The sequence below is a fragment of the Salvia miltiorrhiza genome, chromosome 4 (genome assembly GCF_028751815.1).
Source record: "Salvia miltiorrhiza cultivar Shanhuang (shh) chromosome 4, IMPLAD_Smil_shh, whole genome shotgun sequence".
NCBI classification, from domain to species: domain Eukaryota; kingdom Viridiplantae; phylum Streptophyta; class Magnoliopsida; order Lamiales; family Lamiaceae; genus Salvia; species Salvia miltiorrhiza.
Window position 1 is genome coordinate 31,918,647 of NC_080390.1, and position 10,831 is coordinate 31,929,477.

Here is a 10,831-nt window from a genome sequence, read left to right on the forward strand (position 1 = left end):
GCACCATCAACTGTCAATGCAACAATACTCGGGTACTAGCTAGTATTTAACTGTTGCTTATCTATTTTTTTTTTTAGTGCATTTGGATTTCAGTTACGTACAAAACATGTTCTCATTAATTGTGGTTATAATTTATAGTGGAACGTCTCGAAACTAATTTATAATATATTGAAACTATATAATTTATGAAATTTTTGTAATTTTATAAATATATTATACCCCTTTCGTCCCAACAAAAATGCTACATATTTTTTTTGGGGTCGTCCCAATGAAGATGCTACATTTCTAAATATGGAAAAAATAAAGGATTTTAATTGTATAATTACAACTAATTAATCACTCCCTTATTGTCTTCTCTCTCCTACTTTATCACTTTATTGCCTTTTCTCTCATACATTATCACTTTTATACTACACATTTAAAACATTAATCTACAATTTCTTAAAGGGTAAAGGTGCAAATTAGTCCCTAAAGTAGACCCCCCTAGAGCGTTTAGCCCCCCACACTCGACTTTGGTACAAATACCTCCCCTATAGTACATAAAAAATATGCAAATAAACCCACGAAGAAAACGGACTTCTAACACCGTTTCCTTGATTTTTTTTTCATTTATTTTGTAGTGGGTCCCACCTTCAATTGAATCTAATTTTGTTCGCGATGCTCTGATTTCGATTGAATTTTGTGATTTGGTTCGGTTTTTGCCTTTGATGTGCCGCATCTGCGATTTTGATGAATCGATTTGGAAGAAATGAGTTTTTCGTTCAGATCGAGCAGATTATTGCTGGATTTAGATCTAATTTGTGCTGCATTTTCGATTTTGTTTGTGCGGTGATCGAGATTCGTTAAGTTTTTGGGGGTTGATAGATGGTGAGATGCATCCGCCTCGGGATCTCATTTATGTTTGGTCGATTTAACGATGTTCTATTGTGGTTTCATCCTGAATCGGTTTCTGATTGTGATCTGATCTGGAACACCATTCCGATCTGATGGATTTATTTCATGAATTTCGTTTCTGTGATTTGAGAATGTAGAGATTGTGAAATGAATGTTGATGTATGTTGTGGTGGTGTTGGAATCTGATTTCACATTTGATCTAGTATTGTTTCATTTTAAAGTTGAATTTTCGCGTCTCCGCGCTTCTTGGACGGAGAGGGGGTAGAGGAGCAGGACGAAGAAGCTGTTGGGGTGGCAGGGGGTGGAGGAGCAGAACGAAGAAGCTGTTGGGGCGGCAGGGGGTGGAAGAGCAGGACGAAGAAGCTGTTGGGGCAGCGGGGGGTGGAGGAGTAGGACGGAGAAACTATTTGGGCAGCAGGGGATGGAGGAGCGGCGGACCTGCTTCTCCCAGGCGGCGCCGTTGCCGTTGAAGGCGGAGGAATGGAGGTGGTGGTGGTGGTGGTCGAAGGAGGAGGAAGAGGAAAGGGACGAGAAGAGAGTAGTTGATTTGTTTAAGGTGGGATCCACTACAAAATAAATGAAAAAAAAAATTGAAGGAAACGGTGTTAGAAGTCCGTTTTCTTCGTGGGTTAAGTTGCATATTTTTTATGTACTATAGGGGAGGTATTTGCATCAAAGTCGAGTGTGGGGGGCTAAACGCTCTAGGGGGTCTACTTTAGGGACTAATCTGCACCTTTACCCTTTCTTAAATGTCGTGCCGAAAAGAAATCTACTTTAGGGACTAATCTGTATGGAATGTAGTGTGAATAGTTTAAGGGTCCCACTTTTTGAGTGTATTAATTAAAGAGATGTGTGAGGTACACTTACCAAAAAGGGAAATGGGTACTCATTTCGTGGACGAACGAAAAAGAAAATATGGGTACTCATTTCGTGGACGGAGGGAGTATGATTTTATTTTCACTATTGAGTATCTTATACTGTGATTAACATGTAATCTTTAGAATTGAATGGACATTTTGATGTAGTAAACAAATAATCAATTTATGCATGTCGTGCTTAAATCCTAGAAAATCATCCTTGAATTTGATATCGAAAGCTAGCTAAGAGCATCCGCATCGCATTACGCGATGCCTCTTACTCGAGCAGAGGAGGCATCGAGTAATGCGATGCAACCCCTTCCTACTCGAGGAGCTCACGATAGATCGGATAGCCCACGAGCGGCGGTATTGCGGGCGCGTGCATAGCACGCGCCAAATAAATAAAAAATTAAAAACATCAGATTTTGAAAATTGAAAATTGTGACCGTTTGGCAGTCTTGGAAATCGGTATTTGACCGATTTTAATTTTTTTTCTTATTTTTTTCTTCTCTTCTTTAAAACCCTTTCTTTCTTCTTTCTTTCTATACAATTTCCACCATCTTCAACCTTCTTCCTCTACACCATCTTCAACCTTTTTCCTCTCTCTACAATTTTCATGGATCCACACAACCCAAACTACTATGATCTAAATTGGTGCCCCGATCTCTCCGGCGACTATCATCTCGATTTGGAGGTATGTAACTTGGGGGATGACCCTCCAACCGGCGAGGAGGAGCCACTGGTAGCCCACAGTGCCGCCAAATCGAAGAAAGCCAGCTGGAGGAAGAAAATCGCCTACAAGATCAAGCATGACAAGCAGGCGCCGGCGGCGCCGGTGGAAGGAAGGACTATCCGTCATACCTACACCCTCGAGGAGACGAACCTCATCGTCCAAATTTGGAGTGAGGAGACCAGCGACACCATCCGTGGGGCCGATCAAAAGGGAAAGGCGAACTGGACTAGATTCTCGACCGTGTCAATCCTCTCATCGGCGCCAACCTCAAACACCGCCAAATTCAAGGGCATTGGGCCCGAGTGAGCGCGGATGTGTGGCTCCAGGAGGCAATTTGGATATAGACGCGCGCCCGGTGGCCTTCCGGCCGTTCGGACGACATGCTCCGGGACAAGGCCCAAATCCTCTTCAAAGGTAGGAGCCCAACTAAGAGCGCGTTCAACTATTGGAACGCGTGGAAAATTCTCCGGAACAACCACAAGTTCAAGTTGATGTACCTCGAGGGAGACGTGCGATGAGATCTCGTCTTCCCGGCCAATTGGAAACAAGGCAGCAAAGGCGGCGGCGAGAGCGGCGAAGGGGAAGGGAAAGGCGTTGGAGAGCTCGGAGGCTCCACCCGAATTGGTGGAGAGGTTGGACAGGTCCGACTAGAACTTGAAAGCAATCACCGCTAAGTACGCTAAGAAGAACGAGCTCAAGAGGGAGAAGCTCGATATGAAGCTCATCAGCACGGATACGACGCACATGACATATGCACAAAGAATATTGCACAACTACATGGTCCAAGAAGTGCTCAAGCGTCGTGGACTTATTTAGAGTATGATTTTAATTTATATACTAGTTTTTAGTTATGTTTTTTAGGTTTTAATTAAGTATTTTTATATTATGTCTTTAGGTTTTTTTTTTTTTGTATGTTGTAGGATTTTAAATTAATGCAATTTAAATTTGAATTAAATTGTATTATTTAAATTTAAGCAATTAAATTTAAATGAAAACCATAAAAATCAAAACTAAAAAAATCAAGTAGCCTATCAAATAACCCCAATGTGACCTCCTCTACTCAATGTGGTCCCGTACTATCAAGTAAGTTATCAAGTAGTCTATCAAGTAAGCCCAATGTGGATGCTGTAATTCACCTTGCAAAGTTTTATTTGTCTTAATTTTTTGAAATTACTTTATATGAACTTGAAAATCAGTTTAAAAAGGTACTTTTTATAATTTAAATGGTATTATAATTATGTTAATGATTATTATTTATTTTTAATTTTTATTATTTGATGATTTTTTTTTTTTTTTAGGGAAAATGATTATTTTTATTGAAAAACACTCCTGAGTGGAAATTCTTGCTCCGCAACTGATCCACTCAATTTTGAACTAATTTTGATTCGGATCAATTTAATTCTTTTTGTTTCAGTGTAAAATTTCCAGCTTAATTTTGATTATCTGTATTCCGTGTTTTGACTACTGTCTATATCCAACTTACCTTTTTCGTTTCTGTTCTTTTTTTTTTCTTTTATTGAACTAATACTGAAGGCTCAAAACCATTTTTTTTTTTTGAATTCCTCTAGATTTACTACTGAGTTTTCAACCAAATGCTGTTGCTAAAAAATTCTTCTGGCTTTACAGTCGAATCTGGTTATGTAATGATTTTAATCGTTGAATGAATGACGAGTGGTGATGAGGAAGTTCGAAGCAGCACGCATCTCTCTCTCTCAGCTGCAGCATTGGGAAATAAGTAGTACATGAACAACTCCTAAAATCAATCCCACCGTACCCCAAAATCATACCTTCAAACAACAAAGAAACAGAAAATATATATCGATATAGTTAAGCTTTCTAGGTCATGACTTCTCCATCTGATTGCTTCCAAACGCCTGATATTCAATATCAGAATTTGGTAAAAACGAAGCTCGATTCAACCATGCCATGGATAGGCATGTACATCGCAGCAGCCTCCGCCGCCTGCACGCTCGCGATGGCGGCGGATGCTATCAACGCCTTCAGAACCCAAAAATACTGGCTACCGTGTAAGTACTTCTCTCTCAACGCTTTCTCCTTGACACTCTTAGCCGTCTCCATGAAATTGCCCGTAGATCTAACAAGCACCGACCTCGACGTCGATGATAAACTCGCGAGGATTTGCAGCCTCGTTTTGATGTCTACTAGCATGAGTAATTTCATGACATCTTTGGGATCCATGGAGAATAATGAAATTGTGTTGAACATTGCAGCTTTAGGCATTTTAGTCGTTACTGTTGCAGTAAATGTGTTCATTCATATAGTTCAGATGCGTTCCTTCAATGATTTTGGATATATTTTGGCCGAACAAGTTTCATCTGCTGTGATCATGCTACCCTTGCTCGCGACGCTATGTTGTCTGTCGTTGATGGTTCCAGGCGCGAAAAGATACATAGAATTGAAGTACAATGTGTTGCATAAAAGTGTTTCCAACAGACAAATAGAGTGGGGAAATTTACTCTTGATGAGCTTCGAGTATTGGTGAGAGGCTATTTTGTGATGGCAGAAACTGGTAGCCCTCAGTTTGTGGTGGCAAGGTCTGCCATCTCTGGCACCTCAGGTCTCTTGTGTCTATTGGCAGCTCTAACTTTGGCATTGGCTCGTGCTCGATCTTTGGTGGTGGCTCCAAGCTCGGGTTTTAGACGAGAAATCTCTAACTATAGGTGGTCCATCAAATGGATTTTGTGCATTCAGTTTGTTGGAGTGGTGATTGGAACCATTGCTCCTCTATTCAGATGGTTTGTTGCTTCGTGGTTCAAGATTTCGGAGATGGAGCGCAAGAGTTTTGGAGATGAGATAAAGATTGAGGAGTATTGGACTTCGAGGCTGGTGGAGTGGAGAGGCAGATCACTTCCTTTTCAAGTTCAAAACCGTGTGTGGAAGAAGCTGCTTCGTGATGCAGTAAGATTGCTTGTGAATTTCTGCATTGGAGTTCAGATTATCTTTGTTTCTGCTGGCAAAATAGTTCTGTTCCTCTCTGCTAGATTTGGGAAAGCAATTTTCCTATGTTTCTGCAAGAATTTGAGGCCTCATTCAATGAGGGAATCTGAATCAAGAGATGGAGCAGAAGTGGATTTTAGCAACTATGTTCTTCTACTTGAAGGTGAGCGACAGTTGCCTGATCAAATCCTCAAGAACATCTGCAACGAGGTGGATAGGCTTATGCAGATAGGTGAAAACAAGCAGCCCAAGAATCTGATCCGACTTCTGAAGAAATCTGCCAACTTCAATGGGGTGGGACAGTTTGACAGCAGCCAGGTTCCGAGCTTGCATTCTCAAGAACCTCCCAATTGCTGGTCTCTGCCCCTGGTGACTTTGACAACCATTTCATTTGCACTTGCCAATGTTGCAGATGAGGAGGCTAGCCAATTATTGGCTAGTGTTAGTGAGGGCTTGTCGATTGTGAAGCTCATTGAGAAAACTTTAGACAAAAACGGAGAGTTAGAAAGCATCAGAAAAGCAGCAGATGTGGTTTGGGTTGGAGTTGAAGTATACAGAAAATGGGATTACAAAGATCTTGAGAGCACGAGCTTGAGAGGCACAACGCACAAGAAAACACTGCAAAACCTCTCCCACATTGCAGAAAAGATTGTGACAGATTTCATGGCTCAAACGGAAGATGTTTTGATGCAGAACCCTCTAAACTGGCCTGTTAGAGCCATTGCTGCTAACTCAATGTATAGGATTGCTCAGACAATCTTGGTCGAGATGAAAGATGGCAAAGACCGAAGTGATAATGAGCTTTTTGAGAGTATATCCATCACCATCTCAGATATACTAGCAGCTTGCCTCACCAATCTAGTGCGAGTCATTAAATTGAAGTGTCACAGAAACAACGTCAAAGAAAGGCAAGAAAGTGTGAGGCGAGCAGCAATTCTTCTTGGTGAGAGTAAAGAGATTCTTGAAATTCTGCAGGAGCGTGAGCTTCCGAGTTCTGATATGGAGAAAGTTGCTAATATTGATGAGTGGAGGGCATTCATAGCGCTGGATTTTTAATATCCTTTGGCAACTGTTTCATCATATAAAGTGACAATACGATAATATAATAGTAGGCTAGCTAATTGTTTTATCTATTTTTATTTCTTAGTAGTGCCTTTGGATTTCAGTTACAAAATATATGTTGTCGTGAAGCTTGGTTATTAATGGAGCCTCTCGGTTCAGCATTGACTTACTGCTGAATTTTCAAGTTTCAACCATTTTTATGCTCATGCTAAAAGTTTCTTCTGGATTTACAACAATCAAGTCTCTTTTCTGACCATCCTTCAATGATCCTATGTAGTCAGGTTTAGTGGTTACTTTTATCTGTTTTAAGCCAATCTATCACATTCTCATCGCAGAAGACATATTGCTACTACTCGTAGAGACAGAGATACAGCAAAGAAGAACTTACTGGGCTCAAATATAGTATTGGTATAGAACACAAAACATGATATTAGGCAACAAACGTCAGGTAAAAAACAAAAAATCTATGTATCCGTTATAATAAAACATTTCCAAATCTGCTGCAACGAGCAAGATTAATTATCACACTGTAGCGCGATCCTGAGAGAAGGAACTTGCAGGGTTTTCTTCATCAATTTCTGAATGTAAGGGGAAATCATATGGCAGGGCTGAGAACCCTGCTTCATCAAGAATCTTGACTAGTTCCCCGAAAACAACTGCATTTCCTTCCGGTGTCAAGTGGAGACCGTCACTGTGTACAGAAACAAGTTTACCTGGATGTGAGTTCAACGACGCTTGGTAGCTTCACATTTTCGCTCAGACTAACATCTAACGCCATCTATGTTCAAAATGTCAAGAATCCAACAGCCGGTTGAAGGAACATAATATACAGTTCTTGACCTAGTAGATTAACACGCGCTCTAAATGGCATTTGATTACTAACCTCAAAAATCTTCTCTGCCAACCATTGGTTTCTTGCATCTTGGACCATAGATTAATTGAAGGAAGACATAGTTCTTTGGCTAAAGCAACACACTGGTCGGCATATGTCCCAGCTACTTCATTTGTCCTATCAGCCACTTTTGAGGCCTTATCACCATACATGGACCTACTCGCACGTACAAGTAAAATGATTTTTTTTTTTTTGAGAATTAACAGTGAGATCTTAACAGATGAACAGATCAACCCTCCTGAACTAAATTGAGCAGAAAGCAATAAAATGCCAAAATAGTTATACCTAGCATATTCTTGACGCCCTTCCAGATCAATGGGAGGTGGAGTTATGAGCACAACAAGCGTTTTGGGGGAATGATTCTGCAATTGTTCTCTAAAACCATTTAAAATGCTGTAACATAAGATGCTGGACTAGTGACTTGATGATTGTAACAAGATATTGATATATCTTCACTATATTTGACTTCTAAAGGGATCGTTTTGTGACATGTTCTCTATCTAAGAAAAAAGTGATTGCATATACGAAGCCCAGATGGTAGGGGAAGAAACCTTTATGTGTTGAACCATTTTTCTCAAGTTTTCCTTGTATTCTTCCAGAGGTACATGCTGCCTTTTGCCAGTGCCCTCCAAAAGAGCAGCATCATTAGCCCCAAAAAATATGGTAACAGCAGCAGGAGAAGGTGCTTCAGATACCTACTTATGATTAAAAAAAATTAACTTACCATGCTTTAGCTTAAGAATACCACACAACTGAACGTAACATAAAACCCAGTAACAATTTATGAGATTACCGAATATCTTCTCTAAGCATGAGATACAATAGAAAATGTATAAACAAAATACAAGACAATTGAGAGCCAGCTCCAACTGCAATCACTTACAAACACAATATTTCTAAGGTCAGCTATTTCAAACACAGATCTTTCGAATGATCAGCTAAACCCCGCCAAAAGAAAGGAGTTGGATTAGCTCCACATTCCAACAATCCAAAAGGCAGTATATCAAATCAAGTATCATCTGTGCAATTCTTCATGATACATCCAGATCTTGGACTTATAAGTAAATGTACTACAAAATAATTCAAGATTGAAAAGTAATCCTATTTTCGATATCAAGAACTCAACCTATCATTCCAGAAAACAATGTCATACTTGTTAATCAAAGATTCAATCTTTCCGAGAATTGAGGCCTTCCCGAACATAAAATCGATAAAAACTAAATAAATATACATATAAACTAACAACAGCCTAGATTTATCTCAAGACAAGAAGAGAAAATGAAACAAACCCATTCAGCTGATGCTAAAAGGCGATCAAGAAACAAATCGAAACAACTACTCAAACGAGAAAATGAACAAAATGTCGATTAAAAAAAGGTTTTCAAGAATGAAAAATTACCGGAGGGAATAGGTGATGCAACAAGAAGAGAGCCCACCTAGTGTTGTAGCCGCCATACCCACGAAGCACTACATCAACCTGCTCGCACCAATTAACACGCCCACGTCAATTAACAAACATATGCACGAAGAATGGAAAGATGTACCTTTCTTGAGTATGTGTCAGCTACAGAAGCGCCCCAACCCCCCGATCTGAAAGATTGCTGCGTTATGGAGTCTCCAAACAACACTATTTGAGGCCTCATTCTCAGTTCTCTTCCCCGCCGCGGTTAAGTTATGCAAACTGCGCTATATGTGAGTCGTGACGGTTAAAGTTCTTCAACCAATTGAATTTTTTAGTATTACAATAATTATTCTTTTTCTTTCATTCTTTCAGTGAAAATCTCGTGTGGCGTTCTCCAAAAAAATATGTGGAATTATAAACTTTGGAGATATTCTGATTTTAATCTTTAACAAAAGATTATGCTAATAAATATTTAAAATTTTAATTATTTCTAATTTAATTATGAGAACAGTGTCTGATTAGATACGTAATATTTTAATCTTACGTGGTTTATAACTAGATGACGTGGCTAATAAATGCTAAACAATGCCTTTTTGTACTTAAAAAATAAATCTATCTTAATTACAATCACGCAAAATGTATCCTTATTAAATTTACCTTAATTATGAACAGCTTCAATTCTTTGGTCATCTTCCTTAAATACACCTAATTCTGTGTCACCCGCATTTCGATCTTCATCGATTTTTCTTTAACTGTTTTGTAATCCCAATTGGTTCTTGTCACCATTAGTTTATTATTACACAATTAGATTAAATTTTGTAAAGTGGAACGGCTGCAATTAGTAACTTTTTTATTGCTCTAATTTCAATCCCCAAATATTAGTGTTAATAAGTTAAACGGCGTTGTTTCGTATTAACAGGAGTGGCGTTGTTCCAGTGTCACCGTTAATAAAGCCACACTGAATTTCAGGTTGGCATGTCATCTTGTTTTTGGCCGACAATTATTCATGTAGTTAAAATAAGAAATAATTAAAAATTTAAATATTTATACGTAAAAACTTTTATTAGATGTTAAAATCAGAATATGCCCAAAATTTATAGTTTTACGAGTAAAATCTTTTGTTAAGGTTAAAACTAAAATATGCCCAAAGTTTGGTCTTAAACCCCAAAAAGGGTTGGTCTTGGGTGCGACCGTCGCACAGTGTGTGACGGGTCCGCCCCGGCCCGCAATCCAGACCCGAAATCCTAAATCCTAAATTATTACATTTGTTTATAATAATTATTACTTTTAATAAGCATGAAATATACATTTGTTCGCACAAATGTATACTTATATAAATATAGGTATTTTTCTTCATTTAATATACAGTATTATATTTTCTAAACCCTAAATTCTATAAACTAAACCCTAAACCCTGTAAACTAAACCCTAAGCGTGAACACTAAACCCTAAGTCTGAACATTAAACCCTAATAGGATTATTTACTTTTAATAAGCGTAAGATATACATTTCACTACAAGAAAACTGGTCGAACACCGACGGAAATCACCGACGGACTATTTTCCGTCGGTAGATACCGACGGATCCCCGACGGACCGTCATCCGGCAACATCGCCGGAGCCGACATCTATTTCCGATGAAAATACCGACGGACTACCGACGGAATCACTACCGACGGAAAATATTCCGTCGGTGTTCGGCCAGATTCTGGTTGTGTTTGGTCGCACAAATGTATACTTATATTAATATAAATATTTACCTTCATTCAATATAAAATATTATACATATCAATATACATTTATATGAACAAATGTATATATTATGTTTATTAAAAGTAACCATTATTATAAACAAATGTAATAATTATGAGTATGGGTCAAACCCACGCGGGTCAGGGTTCCGGGTCAGGAGGGCGGGTTTGGGCCGGGTCGACCCGTCGCACACCTGTGCGACGGTCGCACAGGAGAATTAATTAGCGCCCCAAAAAAATTAGGGGGTCTTGAGGTGAGGGATGTTGAAACTTTTAACAAGGT

At 39.1% G+C, this 10,831-nt stretch overlaps 2 protein-coding genes across 2 annotated transcripts; one reads left to right on the forward strand and one right to left on the reverse strand.

Annotated features, from left to right (window-relative positions):
• The first annotated feature begins 5,001 nt into the window (after positions 1–5,001).
• LOC131023307 (uncharacterized) lies at positions 5,002–6,498 on the forward strand. The gene has a single exon (XM_057952854.1). It carries the CDS (start codon positions 5,002–5,004, stop codon positions 6,496–6,498), a length of 1,497 nt encoding a protein of 498 aa, XP_057808837.1.
• A 394-nt stretch (positions 6,499–6,892) lies between these two features.
• Positions 6,893–9,201, reverse strand: LOC131019941 (GDSL esterase/lipase At5g62930). Its single transcript, XM_057948566.1, has 6 exons — positions 8,941–9,201; positions 8,796–8,873; positions 7,948–8,091; positions 7,682–7,758; positions 7,388–7,552; positions 6,893–7,195 (listed from the first exon to the last, which is right to left on the reverse strand). Exons 1-6 carry the CDS (start codon positions 9,037–9,039, stop codon positions 7,027–7,029), a joined length of 732 nt encoding a protein of 243 aa, XP_057804549.1. The 5' UTR covers positions 9,040–9,201; the 3' UTR covers positions 6,893–7,026.
• Positions 9,202–10,831: the final 1,630 nt, after the last annotated feature.

What these genes read in the sequence shown, in the direction of transcription:
- LOC131023307 (XM_057952854.1), top strand. Translation starts at nt 5,002, where the DNA reads ATGGCAGAAACTGGTAGCCCTCAGTTTGTGGTGGCAAGGTCTGCCATC.
- LOC131019941 (XM_057948566.1), bottom strand. Translation starts at nt 9,039, where the DNA reads ATGAGGCCTCAAATAGTGTTGTTTGGAGACTCCATAACGCAGCAATCT. An exon ending in AAATGGTTCAACACATAAAG is followed by an intron (nt 7,759 to 7,947) that starts GTTTCTTCCCCT and finishes GAACAATTGCAG; the next exon opens with AATCATTCCCCCAAAACGCT. An exon ending in TGGCAGAGAAGATTTTTGAG is followed by an intron (nt 7,196 to 7,387) that starts GTTAGTAATCAA and finishes TTCTGTACACAG; the next exon opens with TGACGGTCTCCACTTGACAC.